Source organism: Monodelphis domestica, chromosome 1 (assembly GCF_027887165.1).
Source record: "Monodelphis domestica isolate mMonDom1 chromosome 1, mMonDom1.pri, whole genome shotgun sequence".
In the NCBI taxonomy this organism is placed as follows: domain Eukaryota; kingdom Metazoa; phylum Chordata; class Mammalia; order Didelphimorphia; family Didelphidae; genus Monodelphis; species Monodelphis domestica.
Genome location: NC_077227.1, coordinates 679,013,182 through 679,031,736, shown reverse-complemented (window position 1 = coordinate 679,031,736; position 18,555 = coordinate 679,013,182). Strand labels below are relative to the sequence as shown.

Below are 18,555 nucleotides of genomic sequence, written 5' to 3'. Positions count from 1 at the left end.
ATCTTGGTTAACTTCAGGGTTTCGAACTGGCTTATTGGTTAGACAGTGGTCTCATAAACAAAGATGGCAATTTGGGGAGGAGCAGTTTTAGAGAGGAAGGTGATAGAACTCAGTTTGGAATAAGTTGAATCTGAAGCACTTGAGTCAAGTTTTTATATCCAAAAGGACAAGCAGGACAATCAAAGCAGAAATTAGAGTTAGATACATATATGGGAATCTTCTACATAGAGAAAGCAGTTGGAGCTGTTAAAATTATTGTGGTTGGACACTGAATTAATTAGGTAGTCACCAGAAATCCCAAAATGAATTACTAAATTAAATAGAATTTATGATAGTTTATTTACAATATTTACAATAAAAGGAAGATTATTAAGGAATGAGAGAACTTATTATACTAGTTAGAATTTCTAAGTCCCAGCCAGAAGAAGGAAAAGCAAGTCCACTAAATCAGCCTTTCTCTCTCCAAGGGTAACAGTCTAAAAAGAAGTCTGGGTGTCAGTCTTCCAGTCGTTCCTCTGATAGGACCTGGGTGACTGTTCAATGGTTTTTTTTCCCCTCTATTTAAAGACCTTTTTCTCTTGTGTCACCTCCTCTAAGTTTTCATGTCTACCAATCACAGCACACGCTTTTCTCCAGGACTGCCCACTCTTTAATTCTCACCTTCTCTGGTTAGATTATGTCTTTTTGGGTTACTTAACACCTCTTTTGGTAAGTTCACCTTTTGTAGTTACTGAACACCTTTTTGTAGTTAAAATCTAAAACTAGATTGTACTTTACAATTCTAGCTTCACTATAAAGGAAGAGCTAAATACCTTCATTGTTAAAATCAGGAGATTACAATTTTATCTTCACAATAAAGAAAGAGCTAACTATCTTCCTTGTTACAATCAGGATATAGCTAAATCCAATCTTCACAGAGCAGATGGGATTGCCAAAGCAGAGAGAGAAGGAGAAAACATTCATGCTTGGGGGGCCAGTAGGATCAAGAACAAGTGAAGGAAATTTAAAACCACTGCTAAAATTAGAACCAGAAGAGAGTATCCCAGGAGTCAAGGGCGGGAGAAATTCTTCGGGAAGAGTTTACCAATAGTATCAAATAAAAGCCGCAGAAAGATGCGAATGAGTAGGAGTTGGTGGCTAAACTGAGAGTTTTTCTCAACCTGCCAAATTGGACAAATTGGACTATTAGACCAGCAGCGATCTTGAAATGAGCAGATTCAATAGGGCACGGAGAGCAGAAGCCAGCAGGCAAAGATATTGCAAATGAATGGCGAGGAAACCCCAGTGAGGTGAGAGAGGATGGGTTCAAGAGCACTAGTATGCGTAGTTAGCCAACCGTAAGACACTCGACTTTATTCTGCCAAGGCTGAAACAAAGGAGGGCGTCAATCAGAGGTTTCTTAAAGTCCGCAGCCCAGTTATTCACGGACTAGAGGAACACGTGACATAAGAGTAGCTTCTGAACTACATTCCCCAGAATCCCCTGCGACACGACCCATTTCTTTCACCAGACTCCATCTCCCCTATTCTGGTACTTAAGCAGTGCCTCCGGTCCCCGCTGTCCCTGAGTCCCGCAGTGTCTGTGTGGTTCGTGGAGCAGCCTGCCTGCCCGTCTAGGGCTGCGTAGGAGTGGGCTCCTAGGCGCTTTGTTCTTTCCTTGGATGCAACGATCTGTCGGGCGTATGGGTGAGCGAGGAAGCGAGCCCCCGGGCTCCGCGCCCCTCTGGAGGGCGGCGGCCTCGGCTGCCAGAAGTAGCGGAGATCGTGGGGGAAGGGGCCCGGGGTGTGTGTATGAGTGTGCCTTGCTGGACCCAGAGGGGCGGGGGTAGAGATAGAAAAGAGTGTGTCTGTTCAGCTGTCTCTATCTGAGCAGAGTGCCCTGCCCGATCTGGGGACGAGTGCTTGTGTATAACATAGCTCTGCCCTGTGGGGGTAGAAAGAAAGAGAATGTGTCTGTGTCTGTGTCTGAGTGTGCCCTGCAGGGCCTGGGGAGGTGGGGAAAAGGGGGGGGGAGGCGCCTTGTGTCTGTTCGAGTTTGTCCCGCGGGGCCTGTGGAGGTGGGGAGAGGGTGTGTGTCTGTGTATGAGTGGCGTGTGTAACAGCCGTGTGCCCTGCGGTGGGGGCGGGGTGGGGGACGGAGTGTGTGTGTGTGCATTTCAGCTTGTGTTTCTGTGTATGAGCATACTCTTTAGGGCCTGGGGGAGAGGGAATGAGATGGGGCGGTGTGTGTCTATCTGTGTATTTGAGTCTGTGTTGTCTGTGCCCGAGTGTGCCCTGCAAGGCCTGGGGAGGCAGAAAGGGAGGTGGGCAAGGGAGCCCCTCTAGTCCATAGCCTGTGGGGGGAGGGGGAGGGAGAGTAGGGAGCCAGGAGACTGCGGATGTGTGGATGGATGGATGGATGGATAAATAGATGAATGAATGAATAGTCAGCCTACCCTGTCGGTCTTGGGAGAAGGGGAGAGTTGGAGGATGTGTTTTCTTTTTGCTTTTTCTTTTTGTTTTTGGGGGGGAGGAGGGGAAGGGGTGATGGAAGGGGAAGATTGTGGAGGGGAGAACCAAGAGTGAGTGGTGCATCCACAAATAGAAGGGACCTTGGAGGCCCAGGGAGTCCTCACTCAGGAAATTGAGACTTAGAGGTCAAGTGACTTGCCCAAGGTTACAGAACTCAGTGAGATTTAAGACCAGGTTTTCCTGATTCCAAAGCCAGTCTATTTGCTATGCCATACAGTCTTTTGGAGAGAGTGAATATGTTAATGACTGAACCTACATAATCACACTATTCTTCTGACAGGGATGAAAAGTTCGGCAATTTTTCTTGGTATATTTGAAGAAACACCGTTGTGGGCTATTCTGGCTTAAGAAAGAGCAATAGGCTTAGAATTAGGAAGAGCTGAGTACAAATCCAGCTTCAGACACAGCCTTTATGCTTCCCACCTAGTCATTTAACCTCTTTGCCTCAGTTTCCTCATGTAAAAGAAAGATAATAATAGAAACTCCCTCCTAGGGATTTTGTAAGGATAAAATGATGTCATATTTGTAAAACATTTTGCAAAGCACTATGTATTATGTATATAATATGTATAAAAATAATAGCTGTTATATATCTGTTGTTTTCCAACTGAATCAGAATTGTTTTGAGTCCCTTTATACTGTCTGACTACAACATTATATAGGATCATAGACTGAGCTAGAAGGGACCTTAGAGATCATCTGGTTAAACCCCTCTTTTTATACATGAGGAAACTGATATTCAGGGAAGTTAATTGACCTTTGTGCCAAGAACAAAGATAAAAATTAGAAAATTCCTGTTTTTGTGAAACTTACATTCTATTTGGGAGAAGAGATAACCTGTAAATATATTAATATATACAGAATAAATATATGATACTTTAGAGATGTTGGGTCTAGCAGTTGAGGGATCAGGAAAGAATTTATGAAGAAAGTGATACATGATCTCAGTTTGAAAAAAAAGTAAGAGTTTGTGATATATAGGCATGAGGAACAGCCAGTGCAAAATCTCAGAAAATAGTTACTAATATTGCAATTGAGGTTGGGAGAAGAACTTGAAGAAGACTTGTTTGGCTAGACCATGGTGTCCAGAGAAAAAAGCAACAAAGTTAGAGAGATAGGTCACTACTACATTGTGATGGGCTTTAAAAACCAAATAGAGGGGCAATGAGGAGGCTCAGTAGATTGAGAACCTCTTAGCTGTGTCACCTTGGGCAACCCGTTGCCTAGCCCTTACCTCTGCTTTGCCTTGGAATCAATATATAGTATTGATTCTAAAACAGAAGGAAAGATTTAAAAAAACAGATTTTTGGTTTTTTCTTTATCCTAGGGGCAATAAAGACTACACAATAAAATGGAATTTATTAAATAGGGAAGTAACTGATTAAAATCAGGCCAAAACCACTTTGGTACTCATGTGGTTGATGTGGTGAGTGACATGAGCCTGTGAGACCAATTAGGAGTTAATTTCAGTAGTTCAGGCTAGAAGTGACAAGAAACTGAACTATATTATGTGTATGTGATTATAGTATATATAAAAATAATAGCTGTTTTTACATGTCTGTTGTTTTCCAACTGAATCAGAGTTGTTTTGAGTACCTTTATACTGTATATATAGTCTTGGCCTACCTCTCTAAAGTTATTTAAATCTTGAGAAGGGGATAATTGTGAAAGATGTGGACATAAAAACTATACAGTGTGGCAACTGATAGGATGTGTGGGAGGAAGAAGAGTGAGAAGTCAAGGATAATGCCAGAGTTGTAAATTCAGAAGATTAGAAGGATGGTGGTGCCCTCAATAGAAATAAGAACGTTTTGGAGAGGAACAATAATGATAATCATGAAAGAGAGACAAAGAGTGGCAAAATGAGGTGACTCGGGTACATTGTATATACACTCACTCAGTCACAGAAATATGAATTCAACCTATGGGTTCTAATTCCCAAGTCAGAGCTCTTTCTTTCCCTTGGAGCCTGTTGTTTTCATAGTCAGGAGTTTCATATAAAGTCCACGTTTCTTCTCTGATCCCAGAAGAGTTTAGGACCACTCCTGAGTTATCATCAACCTTCCTGTAAAGTGCTTACATTGATATCTCCCTAACATGTAGGGATTTTTAGCCTAATGAATTTGGTTCCTGCAAGTCAAGAGTACTTTCCAAGATCTTAACTATTTTCTTCTCTCCCAGCTCTGCCTTCTCAAGGCTCTGCCCTTCTTCTAAGACAAAGCATATTGGAAGAAGACAAAGGAATGATCTCTGGACTCCTAACAGCCAGGTCCCAGGTAAGTTGGGGCTTTTTGTCTCCTAAAATGCTATCTCAGCTCTCAGAATATGGATGCTTTTCTTTCTTCTGTCCTTAGGCTTTCCTGCCCATTCAAATTCTCTACAAAGATCTGAATCCTACCTTAATTGCTTTCTCTAAGAAGGCATAGCATATTCTCTCCATTGAAGTAGTTATTAGATTGTGAGAGCTGGAAAGGATATTAGAGGTTATCTATTTAGTACGACTTCTTTACTTAGACTTTACTTAGACTCGATGTAAAGCTCAGGATTTTCAGAGGTAGGATTTGGTCTAGAAACCACATTTCTCAACCTTCAGTTCTCTATTTTTCCTACTAAACCACAGAACTCTTTAGAGAATGCCTATCATTATCTTACTTCATGCCCTTTCTCAGTATCCTTTTCCTCTCTATGTTTGATTATTCATTCAAGCATTATAGCAGAACAGAAAGAGAACTGGATTTGAATGAACAAAGACCTAGAAGTGACACTGTTATTTAATCATAAGGATTGTTCCTGACTCTTTGTGACCTCTTTTGGAATTTTCTTGGCAAAGATACTAAAAGAGTTTGCTATTTCCTTCTCCAGCTTGTTTTACAGATGAAGATTCTGAGACATACACAGTGAAGTGACTTGTTCAGACTCACACATCTAGTTAATGTCTAAGGGCAGATTTGAACTCAGGTTTCCCTAATTCCAGGTCCAGCATTCTGTCTGCTTTGCTGCCTGGCTGCCCTGAAGAGATATGGGAGTAGTTTATGCTTTCCTTTTCCAGTGAATTAAGGCAAACAAAGGTTAAGTGGCTTGCCAAGGGTCACACATAAAGTGAGCATATGAGGCTGGATTTGAATTCAGGTCTTCCTGACTCCAAGACAAGCTCTATCCACTAGCCATCTTGCTGCCTCCTATAGATTTGATGTAGGCTTCATTTAATCTTTTTTAAATTATATTTTCTCATTTGTAATACAGCAACAATACTACCCTTAGTACTTATAGTGCTTAGTTTACCCCATTAATTTAAATAATGAAACCCTAAAATATTCGTGTGTGTGTGTGTGTGTGTGTGTGTGTGTGTAGCTTTGACTAGTACAAATCTGAATTCATGGACAATTTCAGAACACTCATTATTTACACTAATGATTCCTAGCTATTTATCAACAATCTGTAATTTTATCTGTAAGGGTATTTTCTGGTACAAAGTAAGCACTTAAAAGATACTTTATTTCCTTTCTTCCTATTTTGTAACTTAGTAGATGATCTTTGAGAATTGCTTGGCCCTGACAGTTCATCATGTTCTGGCCTACTTGACCAGATCAAATTAATTTATATGTGTAATATTTTATAAAAATTAAAGTACTACCTAAATAGCAAGCCATAGTATTTTCTTTCAGTCGTACACACCATTTGCTTATTTTGAGCTAAATTTTAAAGGGAAACAGGCCTAAGAATTCTACGACCTAAGAATTCTAAGAAGTCTGCCTTCAAAGAGCCCCATTGATGAAAAAAGACATACACACAAAAAGATTATTATTGAGTAAAACTTAATATATATTAATTCTATTTCCATAAAATCTTTTGTTATCCATCACTTTGTCTCCCCTGACAGTGTTACTAGCCTGTTGGTTTTTTAAACCTTTACCTTCTGTTTTAGAATCAATATTATGTATTGGTTCTAAGGCGGATGAGTGGTAAATGTCTAGGCAGTGGGGGTTAAGTGACTTGCCCAGGGTCACAGAGCTAGGAAGTGTCTGAGGCCAGAATTGAACCCAGGACCTCCTATCTCTAAGTCTGGCTCTCAATCCACTGAGCGACCCAGCTGTCCCCTCTCTGTTTCTTAATGAGGGGGAACAACCTTTAACCTTACAAGTCATATCCTAGCAAGCTGAAGCACAAGCTGTTCTCTAAAGTCAGATGCAGTTTAAAGAAAGGGACAGTTAGGAACGCTGCTGGGGAGATACTGTCAACAGGACTTGAACACTGATTGAATGTGGGAGGGTTGTGTAAAAGAGTACAATGCTGGGTAATTGGGATAATACCTTTAACAGAAATAGGGATATATGCATGAGGTTAGTTATGGGAAATGATCATGGATTCGGTTTTTAGAATTATTCAATATCAGTGGAACACCAGCAGAGCTAGCTGCTTGGGCAAGTGATTTCAAAAGACGAGTTGATTACTTGAAGTCATCTGATTCAGATAAGCTACGTCCTTGAGTCCTAAAAGAAATGTCACATGATAGCTGAGCGACTGCCAGTGATAATATAATGTTTTAAGGGGGGAAATGTGAAATGTCTGGAAATAGTAACTTGGATCCATATTGTTAAATGCCAAGACAAAGAGTTTGTAGACAACTAGGTAGCAAAATGGGTTAGAGTGCTGGGTTTGAAGTCAGGAAGACCAAATCTAGCCTTTCTAACTAGGTGACCCTGAGCAAATCACTTTGCCCCAACTTCCTCATTGGTAAAATGGGGATAATAGCATCAACCTTATGGGGTTTTTATAAGGATCTTTGTATAGCATTTTACAAACCTTTGTATGAACTTTAAAGCTCTGTATAATGCTAGCTATTATTATTTACTATTATTTTTATCCTTGAAACAATAGAAAAAATAATAATTCTTTAGCTTGGTTCTTAAGTCAGACCTGAAGCCATTGAAAAGATTTCCTCCCTTCCACATATAGAATATTTTTCTATATTCATATCTCTCTCCAAAGGAAAAAATCTTAGAGAACCCTAACAAGAAGTTTAAAATTCAATTTTCCCATATTTGTGTGTACATATAAGTCTTTATTAAACTTCAAAATGATGAAGGAAAAAATCCTTCAAGTTTACAAATCACACGAAGAACATGTCATATCTATAATTATGTCTCATCTCTACCATATCAATCAGGACCAAATACAATTTTTACAAGAAAACACAGCTTACTTTCCTTTGTTTAAAAAAAATACAATTTGAGTAGCTTTGCTTTCCATTTTCAATTGTTGTATATCATCCCATCTACTCCAAGCAAAAGTCTTGCCCTTTCTTTGGTCCTCTCTTCTCTTAAACTAGTTGAGTTTGCAAACTCAATTTAAAAAACTTTTGTCTTCAGCTTCTCTTGCCAGCCTCTGCTAATTTTGCACTATATAGCATTCCTCCCACAGTTTTTACAGAACTACACACTCTGCCTGTCCCATCTCAGCGCCTTGGTGAATTAGTTTCATAAGTAATGACCTTGGATTCCTTCCATCTCCTTCGCTCCTAATTGTGTGCTGCTGTGAAACAGAGCTAGAGAAAATCATAAGACTGTGCTGGTTGGGTCCTTGTATTGGCTGTTTCTGAAAATGTTTATCTCATCTCTACCATCAGTTTCTCTCTGCTTCACTAAGAAGTGGCAATCATGTTTCATTTCCAGGCTTGGAGTTATAGTTTGCATTTATCAGAGTTCTTCAGTACTTTAAAGTTCTCTTCCTTTACTGTGTTATGATCATTTTAGAAATAGTTCTGGGTCTGCTTACTTCATTCTTTATCACTTCATACATTCATCCTTATTTTCTCTGAATCTGTCCTTTTCATCTTTTCTTAAAGCACAGTAATATTCTTGATATATACTGTAATTTGTTTGTCTTGTGTCCCCATTAATGGGTACTTAACTTTGTTTCAATTTCTTCAACAAATGCCCCTATAAATATTTTATACATATGGATTCTTTTGCTGTCTTTGATCTCTGGGTATAAGCCTATTAATGATATCACTAGGTCAAAAGGAGTGTAAAATTTAGTGACTTTTTAGATGTAGTTCCAAATAACTTCAGAATAGTTGGATCAATTTGCTGTTCTCTCAGTTATGCATTATTGTGATGGTTTTACCAAAACCTTCCAACATTTTTGTTCTCCTTGCCTATCTGACAAGGTTGAAGTGCAGCCCTAGATTTATTTTAATTTGTATTTCTATTATTATTATTGGATATCTGTGGTTGTGGATAGCTTGTATTTCTTCTCTTGAGAAATGCCTGTTGCAACTGTTCCAGGTCGATTGGCTTATCTGCCCTGTTTGTAACAATTGGGTGACAGCTGGGAAAGGCTGAGCCTTTCTCCACAAGAGTTGCCTCCCTAGAGGATGGCAGGGCTGGATGCAAGGCTGGTAGTTTGTAGGCTGCTGCCTCTCCCAGGGCTCCTGTGCCCATCTACCTATTGGTGGCAGGTGGTAGTGGTGGTGATGATGGTAAGGAAGGTGGTTCCTCTTCTCCACAAGGATTCACCTCCTCATTAATGGTCGTAGCACCTGAGCTAGAACTAGTTCTGGTGGTCTGGGGGAAATTGCTATTCTGAATGCTCTTGTACCCAAAGTTCTGGGTTGTCTCCTTCAGCAACTGACGGTTGAAATGGTTGTGGCACTTGGCTTGTCTCTCCCTCAGGGCCTTGTTAAGAGGTGGTATTTGGTAATCAGAGAGTGTTTCACTTGAATACTAACAGTGTGACTGCCATGTTGAACCTAATTAGAAATTAGTATTTCGAATGTGATCACTGGTGTTAATTTGGAGCATGGATATAAGAGCTCTGTTAATTGCGTGGTTTGGAATTTTGTGTATAGCGCTTTCCATGTCTGTGCTTTACTTGGGGAAACAATGTGTATGGGTAAACTCTTCCACTCCTGACACAGAATGAAGGGATAATAAGCCCTGGTCATGTGGGAATGTGCTTGCTCTTTCCAGGTATCAGTAACATTCAAGGATGTAGCTGTAGACTTCACCAAGGAAGAATGGCAAGAACTGGAACCTTCTCAGAAAGACCTGTACAGGGAAGTGATGTTGGAAAACTATAAGAACCTAGTTTCCCTGGGTAAGAATGGCTTTCTTCTATACCTCTGAATATGTCTTTCCTAGGTTTTTTGTCCTTGATTGGTAAAGGTGTAAAATTATCTAATGGACTTTAAATGGGTTTTGGCTTGCTTGCAGGAATCAGGAATTCATGATTCCTTTATAGTTAATAAATAGTGTTTTCTTTTTTTTCTTCTTTATCTTTTCTATAGTTGACCCTACCTTTAACCACTACCCTTCCCACCATCACCTTACTTCCACTCCATCCATGCCCCTGATTACACACACACACACACACACACACACACACACACACACACACACACACACACACACACACTATTTCAGAATTAAAAGATACTTAAAACTGGTTCAGTCTATACCTGAATAGCAATCCCTTCTACAGTATCCCTCTCTACAATATCACCTCATACATCCTCCACTTGAAAACTTCCAATGAAGGAAAACCACTACCTATAGAGACAGCTTATTTTACTTTCAGATCAAGCCAATTGTTAAAATTTTAATTCACTTTTTACATGACTGATAACCTCACTTTTAAACAAGCCTCACGACATGCTCTTTAGTGGCCATAGTATCTATCCTTCATGCTCTCTTTAACTGCGTCCCATTTCATCTGTGTACTTCCTAAAACATATTGGGGGGAGGGGGTGTAACTATATATAGTTCAGCCAGTGCACAATACAACAGGATGCTCATCTTTCTTATTTTGGACATTGATCCTCAGTGCAGCACCTTAAGTTTGGGATCTTGTACAACTCTGTAGGCACTAAGTTTTCTTTTTCCTGAAGAGGAAGGAACTAGGATTCTGAGTTCTCTTCAGAAATTCCTATTTTTTTCTCCATATGTAGGGATTCCAATTTCCAAACCAGATATTATTTACCAGTTGGAACAAAGAGAAGCAACATGGATGCCAGAAGGAAGAGTGCCAAGGTATTCCTCTTCTGGTGAGTAAGGTTTAACTAGCTATATTTGCAAGCTGTTATTTAGCTGACTTGTCATGAGGATAACCTTCCAAATGTTGACCAAGGAACTTTTTCAAAGACCTCTGACTAGTTCTTGGCACCAGAAGATAAAAAGGACATAAAATGAAAGAATTTAGGATAAAAAAGAATTCATTAATAGTGGAGCAATGGTTCCAGAGAACACAGGGAAAAGAATGGATATTTCTAAAGGCCCAATATGCTACATACCAAATATGATCAGGTCATTATTTCTGTGCTTTTAAAGAGCCAGAGTGCCTTGCCAATAATTAGGGCAATTAATTTTGCTTATTTATAGATATAATGTCAAAAGCTAACATGCAACTATTTTCATTAAAGAGAAATATACATTTATTGATCAACCTCTAAATTTGAGATTTAATTATTTTTATTTTAGAGAGCATAAGAACATTAAGTACTGTAGTGATTAAAATAGTGGAAGACATAAACTTGTGGCAGATACAAGAGTGGATGGTTTAAATTGTGACCTTAGAAAATATGGTTTCAAGACAGTCTTCTTTTAAATCAAATATAAGGTGGTCGCCAGGGAAAAATTCCCAATTATTAAATATACCCAAGTCTGCTGGGTTTTATAGAGATTTTTAATTTCATACAAATGAGGAATTAAAGAGAGAAAAAAGGAAATAATGAGAAAAGGATAGGCCAGCCCTGGCCAACCCAGGCCCAAGCCCTAAGAGAAAGATCAGTCAGTCCTTTATCCACTCACCACAAGATCTCTGAGAGGAAGCCCCAAGAGAGTCCTTCAAGGCAGCCTTTCCCAGCTGAATCCTGAATCTGAATCTGAATGTCCCCAGCTCTCTCTAACCTCCCTTTTAAAGCTAATTTTCTCCTATGTCACCTCCCCTAAGTTCTTACATCTACCAATCACAGTAGACGTTTTCCAAAGGACAGATCATTCTTAATTCACACCTAAGAAGGCTTAAATTTTTTATTAAGTTCATACCTGAAAACCTCTGAGTAAGTTCTCACCTCTTTGCTCCTTCTAAATTCACAAGTTGCCTGACCTTTATAGGTACTTAGCACCCTTTTGTATTAGTTCTAAAAATAGGCACAGCTTAAGAACTTTTGCCTTACTATAAGTATGGGTTTAAGTATTTTTCATTGTTCAGCAAGGAGTTTCTTCCCCTAAAGCAGGCTTAAGTAAGGGTGGAGTAGAGATCTCACATTCCTGGTCTAAGTTCCTTCATTGTTTAAAATGGGGAATGGTCTTAACCAAACCTTATGAAATAGGGGCTGAGAATTTTTAAGGTTCACAATCCAACCTTATGAAGTAGGGTCTGAGAATTTTTAAGGTTCACAGTACATTTCTAAATATAGAAGTAAAATAACCAAGATCTATAAAAGAGTACTTTTAAGCTGACATTTCTTTCCATTTATCAAAATAAACAGAAAAATCATCTTCATCTCTGCTGAAAATTAAGCTCAGCAGAAAGAATACTTGCTCTAAGGAAAACTGAAAAAAATTTACATCTAAAATCATAACTCTTCATGTACATTATCAGTCATAAACTCTATGAATATTATGACATAACACAATAAAAAGCTTATATTCTGAGAAAGATAAATTTCTTGAATTTTCCATTCTCATTCTTCAATCTTCTTCACACACAAGTGTCTTTGTGCACGCTCATCTATACACCATGGATGAAAACGCACAAAGACAATCGTCATCCTTGGTTACCGAGAGACTACTACTATATAATATCACAAGTTTAAAAAAAAAGCATTTTAGACAAATTCTTGTCATATTGTTGGCTTATGATTAAATATTATATATATTCTTAGCCTCCATACTTTTCTGATTTGTTAAAATCTTTGTCTTTTGGAGTTTAATAAGTACTAAAGCTCATCCCAGAGGTATTTATTCAGCCCAAAAATTGATCAATAATCCCTCAAAAAGTATTTTTTATCTTTGAAAATTGATTTTACTAGGCAATTAAATTCAACACATTGGTAACGGGAATTTCTTCATCTGGAAATTTCCTATACCAGTAAAATTTCACATATCCTATCCATATCCCTATTCCCTAAGCATCAAAAAAATTATAGTTTGATTTTCATTTAACTTAAAAATCATCCTTTTAGTATTTTAAACTTGAAAATAAAAGGTGGACTAAAAATAGAATGGCAGTGTGATATGGTTGAGAAAATACTGAATTTGGAGTCAGTAATGGCTCTGCTACTGACTGTAGCAGAGTACATCAATTAACCATCTGTAGTGGCATGAACACCTGCATTCAGACTCCAAAACTGGATTCTAGTACCAGCTATGCCTAGGCAAGTCACTTAACTAGTTTGTTTCCTCATCTGTAAAACGTTATAATACCTGCCCTGCTTACCTCACAGGACTATAGTAGGGATTAAATAAGAAAATATATTTAAAGGTCTTTGACCAGACTTGTGATATCATGAGTATTTAGAGGCAGGTAAGAACCCTGTACCGAAGAAAAGCTGAGTTCAAATCCTGTCTTTGACACTAACTCTATGACCCACGACAAATGAGTTGACTATTCTCAACCTCAGGTTCCTTATCTATAAAATAGGAATAATAATTGCACCTACCACACAGTCATTGTGAGAACTTAATGAGATAATAATGCTTTGCAAACCTCAAAACTATATAAATATAAATGTTGCTATTGTTTTTTAACTTCCCAATGAGGAATCTCCTTCTTCACAATATAAACCTGTACATGTTGTGAAACTTCTAATCTTAGAGATTTGCCTGGAACCCTGAAAAGTTAAATGACTAGCATAGGCTCATGCCACAAGGATGAAGATTTAGAGGTAGAACTTGAAACCAGGGCTTCCTGAATTCACGTTCTATTTGTTAGCATGATGGTAACTCTTACTGGATGAGAAAGGATAGGAAATAATCACATCTTTATTTATTTATTTCAGATGGGGAGAAACTTGAAAGATCTGAAATCAAAGCATCAGCTTGGAAGCTGGGTATTTTTATAGAAGAATCATCCAAAGACAGATTCATTTGGGATAATCCCTGGGGCCCTATATTGGGAGAAGCCAGGGAATATGATATCAGGTCAGAGGGACCTTCCAGGCAAGGAAAATTCACTCACAGAACAACTTCCAGTAAAGTGAAAGGCCATGAAAATAAATTTGGGGAAAGCTTCAATCAAGAGTCAACTCTTTTTCAACAGAGAATTCCTATAGGAAGCAGTCCCAACAAATGTGATGAATATGGAAAGAATTTCAGTCCACATTTAGTTAAATGCAATAGAATCTCCTCAGCAAAGAAGCTTTCTAAGTATAATGAATGTGAGACATCCTTTAACTATAATAATACAAACCTTATTCAAAGTCATAGACTTCATTCCGGAGAAAAAAATTTTGAATGCAACAAATGTGGGAAGACCTTCAGTCAAAAAACTGGCCTTACTGAACACCAGAGAATTCATACTGGAGAAAAACCCCATAAATGCAATGAATGTGGAAAAGCCTTTAGACGTAGCACACAACTTAACGTACATCAACGAATTCATACTGGAGAGAAACCCCATAAATGCAATGAATGTGGGAAAGCCTTCAGACGGAGCACACAACTTACTGTACATCAAAGAATCCATACTGGAGAAAAACCTCACTTGTGTAATGAATGTGGAAAGGCTTTCAGACAGAGCACACAACTTACTTACCATCAGAGAATTCATACTGGAGAGAAGCCCCACAAGTGTAATGAATGTGGAAAGGCATTCATCCGGAATACACAACTTACTGTACATCAAAGAATTCATACTGGAGAGAAACCCCATAAGTGTGATGAGTGTGGGAAAGCCTTTATCCAGAGAATACAACTTACTGTCCATCAGAGAAGTCATACTGGAGAGAAACCTCACATGTGTGATGAATGTGGGAAAGCCTTCAGACGTAGCACACAACTTACTGTACATCAAAGAATTCATACTGGAGAGAAACCCCACAAATGCAATGAATGTGGAAAGGCCTTTATCCGGAATACAGAACTTACTGCACATCAACGAATTCATACTGGGGAACATCCCCACAAATGTAATGAATGTGGGAAGGCCTTTATACGTAGGACACAGCTCACTGTCCATCAAAGAATTCATACTGATGAGAAACCCCACATATGTAATGAATGTGGGAAAGTCTTCATCCAGAGCATTCAACTTACTGTACATCAGAGAATTCATACTGGAGAAAAACCTCACATGTGTAATGAATGTGGGAAAACCTTCAATCACCGATCATCCCTTAGTTCCCATCTGAGAATCCATACTGGAGTGAAACCATATAAATGTAAAGAATGTGGCAAAGCATTTATGGATAGTTCTTACCTTACCTACCATCAGAGAATTCATACTGGAGAGAAACCTTATACTTGTAATGAATGTGGGAAAGCCTTTAACCATAGATCATCCCTTAAAAACCATCGAAGAATTCATACTGGAGAGAAACCTTATAAATGCAATGAATGTGGTAAATGCTTCAGTAACTGTTCATCCCTTGCTTGCCATCAAAAAATCCATACTGGAGAGAAACCTCACAAATGTAATGAATGTGGGAAGGCCTTCATTCAGATCATCCATCTTACTGTACATCAGAGAATTCATACAGGAGAGAAACCTTATGAATGTAATGAATGTGGGAAAGCTTTCAAACATAACTCATCCCTTACTTCCCATCTCAAAACTCATACTCGAAAGGAACCACATAAATGGAGCCGACAACATAGTCATCATCAGAGAAATCATACAAGTAAGAAACCCTTAAAAAATAACAAAAGTGGTAAAGCCTTCAACCACAACTCATCCCTTGGTCATCAGAAAAGTTACATTGGAGAGAAGTCTTGTGAAGCTCAAACCCCTCATCTCAACAATACTTCAGTCGATCCATGAGCTCATTGATGTGGGTACTCTTGCAGGTTACAACCTAAACACACCTCACTCTGTGCCCCTCTTGTCCATGTCCACATTCATCCTAACATGTCTACCAAAATTATTCTCTCAAAACTTACCAGTTACCAAACCTGGTAGCATTTCCTATTCTCATCTCTTTGATCTTGCTATGATATCTGACATTACTGAATACCTGTCTTTCTACTTAGTTTCTCCTCCCTAAACTTCAAAAACAGCCCACTTCTGATTCCCCTCCAATCTTTTCATTTTCTCTTCTACCTCCTTAATTAGTTATTCATCTACTTCTAGACAACTTAAGGAGGTAATTTCCCAAAGTTATGTTCTTCTTCCTCTTTTCCCTTTATTTTATGTCTTGACATTATCATTTATTTCCATGCCTACAACTATATAAACTATGAAAAACTCCCAGATCATTATCTCTAGCTCATAGCTCTTTCCCAAGCTCCAGATTTATGTGCCCTACTATTGACAGTATTGACTTAGTTTAAGCCCTACTAACATTTCAAACCCTTCATGTCTAAAGCTGAACTTATTTTTTTGCCTTTGCCCCTAAATCTGCTCTTTCTTTTGGCTTATTTATTTGTCATTGGTGCCACCATTTTCCCTCATTTTGCTGTATTTGAAACCTTGGCTTTATGTTTGATTCGTCCCTCTTTCTTGCTTCTCATACTCAATTACTTAACCATTTTTTTTTAGTTTTATATCACTTATTTATTTTTTCATTTAACATTCACTTAGTCTTTTTTTTTTTGTGAGCAGAGAACTTTGCAAGTCTTTGTTTAAATACAGAGATATAATGATATGTTTTGCCTACAGTCATGGAGGTTACAGTGTAGTAAGGGATAGAACACAATATCTCTATTATAAACTAGTGCATGCTTTTCTTACTGTGTTCCCACCCTCATCTTCCTAATATGTCTTTCCTAGTGCCTGCTTCAAACAATATAACAAGTAAGGTCTTTCCTATTGCCCTTCCAATTCTTCCTTTACTAGGTTGCCACTTTCACACATAGATTTGATCATTTCATACTTCCATTCTAAAATGTTTAATGGTTTCCAATGGCTTACAGAGAGAACAATTGAAGCTCCTACACCTACTATACAAATACACCTATACTCAACAATTTAACAGCTTGCCATTCCAGCCTTATACTATTCCACTTCATGTACTCTTTGCTTTAGCCAAACTGTACATTTTCTGTTTAGGCTCTTCCCTGTGCTTAGTTCTTGGACCACTTAAATGCTGTTCATCCTTAAAATCCATCTAAAGTGCTCCTTTTAAGAAGTCATCCATAATCCTGTGGTCTCCACATCCTGATCCATCTCCAGATTTCACATAGCACTTTGTGCCTGGTAGAACATGTATTATTTTAAATTATAATTCTGTGTACATGTCATCTCTACAATAAGTTTTATGAAGGCAAAGACTGTTGTACCTAAAAGTATTTTTCCCCAGGACCTATTATGCGATTCTTCACATAGAAGATTATTGAACTGAATTTAAATGAATTGAGGACATGAAACTTCTATTTAAAATGTTTATCTGACTAAATATCAATGAATTCATATTACAGAGAGACTATAAATGGTGCATTAGCTGCTTAAGGCCCCTGCTCTGATATTAAACTAATTCCTGACTTTTGGGTTTAATACTCAGAGCTCCAGAAGTCTCTTCTCCCTTCCACCCCATCTTCTCCCCTTTAAAGATAATTTTCCCTTCGGTACATCTTAATATGGATATTTTCTTATTAATGTAGCTAAATGGAGCCCTGATTCTATAACTATCCCAAGGATGCTTATTTATTGACCCAATGAATTAATGATTAGTAGTTCAGGTAAGATGGAGATAATGTAAGCCAATTCCCTTATTTTATAGATTAAGAATCTGAGGCCTAGAGAGGAATAAGTAATTTGCCCAAGGTAGTAAGTGGCAGTGCATGTAAATGAAATAATGCATGTGAAGTCCTGTATAAAACTTAAAAGGTATAAAGGTTTCAAATAATTCTCATGCTTGAACATTACTTCATGAAGTAATCTTGATAAGAGTTCTTTGTTTTCCTCTTGACTACTCACCAAAGTGAAGGCCAGATTCAACCCTGGCCCTACTCTGGGTTGGTTAGCTCCATAAGAGGAAGGGATTTTCCCTTTGGTAGCAGCAACATTTTTTAACACAAGAAGCTATAAGTAGCACCAGACTCAAAATCCTGGAGGTGAAATTCACCAGTTCCCTTATCTTATGCCTTTCTTCTCAGGATAACTCCTTTTCAGGGGTCCATCTTATTTCTTATACCTGTCAACTTGTACTCACTGGAATAAAACAATTTTGTGTTTAGGTGATGTGTTAGCAGTGTCACTGGGATACCTGTAGGCATAATACAAGGAGTATTATATCAGTACATGGCATTTGACTGTTGATGATACATCTACAGGATACACCTCCAGAGGGTTCTAGACATCTTTCAGGGTATGCTTAGAATACATTGCTGCCTATGATAGCCAACCTCCCAAACCAAAAAGATAAATTTTTTAAATAATTCACATCTTAGATCAAGATCTACCAGTATTTTATGTATTAGGAAAACAAAGGGGGAAGGAGTCAATATGAAATAACCTCAAATTAAAGCTTTGATTTTTTTAAAAGGAAAAATCTGTGAATTTTTTAAACATTTTCATAACTGTATTTTGATATGATTGTTTTTCTTTGTAATCCTGTCTTTAATGCATTTTAAAAGATTCTGAGAAGGGGTCCTTGGGTTTCAACAAACTGCCAATGAGTTCCATAACACAATAAAGATAAGAGCCCTTAGCATTTGAGAAATTTTGTTTAGAGTAGTTATTTACAGGTTAGTAGCAGAATTCATATTTTTAAGTATTTAGGTGCCTTATTGATAAATTGAATAATTTAACATTTATTTTTTCATATAAGAGGGTAAAACATCTAATAATTGAGGCTAAATATAAATTGACCAATTTCAGGGACTTAAAAATAGAGTGTCAGAGTAAATAAAAAACCAAAATTCATCAGTGTAATTTATGGAAATAT

The 18,555-nt window shown here is 38.0% G+C and overlaps 1 protein-coding gene across 1 annotated transcript; it reads left to right on the top strand.

The window, feature by feature from the left end:
* Positions 1–1,488: 1,488 nt before the first annotated feature.
* Positions 1,489–18,159, top strand: LOC100014784 (zinc finger protein ZFP2-like). The gene is made up of 5 exons (XM_007477060.2): positions 1,489–1,685; positions 4,692–4,786; positions 9,482–9,608; positions 10,459–10,554; positions 13,513–18,159. The coding sequence occupies exons 1-5, from the start codon at positions 1,661–1,663 to the stop codon at positions 15,489–15,491; spliced, it is 2,322 nt and encodes a 773-aa protein (XP_007477122.1). The 5' UTR covers positions 1,489–1,660; the 3' UTR covers positions 15,492–18,159.
* The last annotated feature ends 396 nt before the right edge of the window (positions 18,160–18,555 follow it).

Bases quoted from the DNA above. Each gene is read 5' to 3' on its own strand.
- LOC100014784 (XM_007477060.2), top strand. From the start codon at position 1,661: ATGCAACGATCTGTCGGGCGTATGG. The intron at 4,787-9,481 runs GTAAGTTGGGGC...TGCTCTTTCCAG, and splicing joins TCCTAACAGCCAGGTCCCAG to GTATCAGTAACATTCAAGGA. The intron at 10,555-13,512 runs GTGAGTAAGGTT...TATTTATTTCAG, and splicing joins GCCAAGGTATTCCTCTTCTG to ATGGGGAGAAACTTGAAAGA.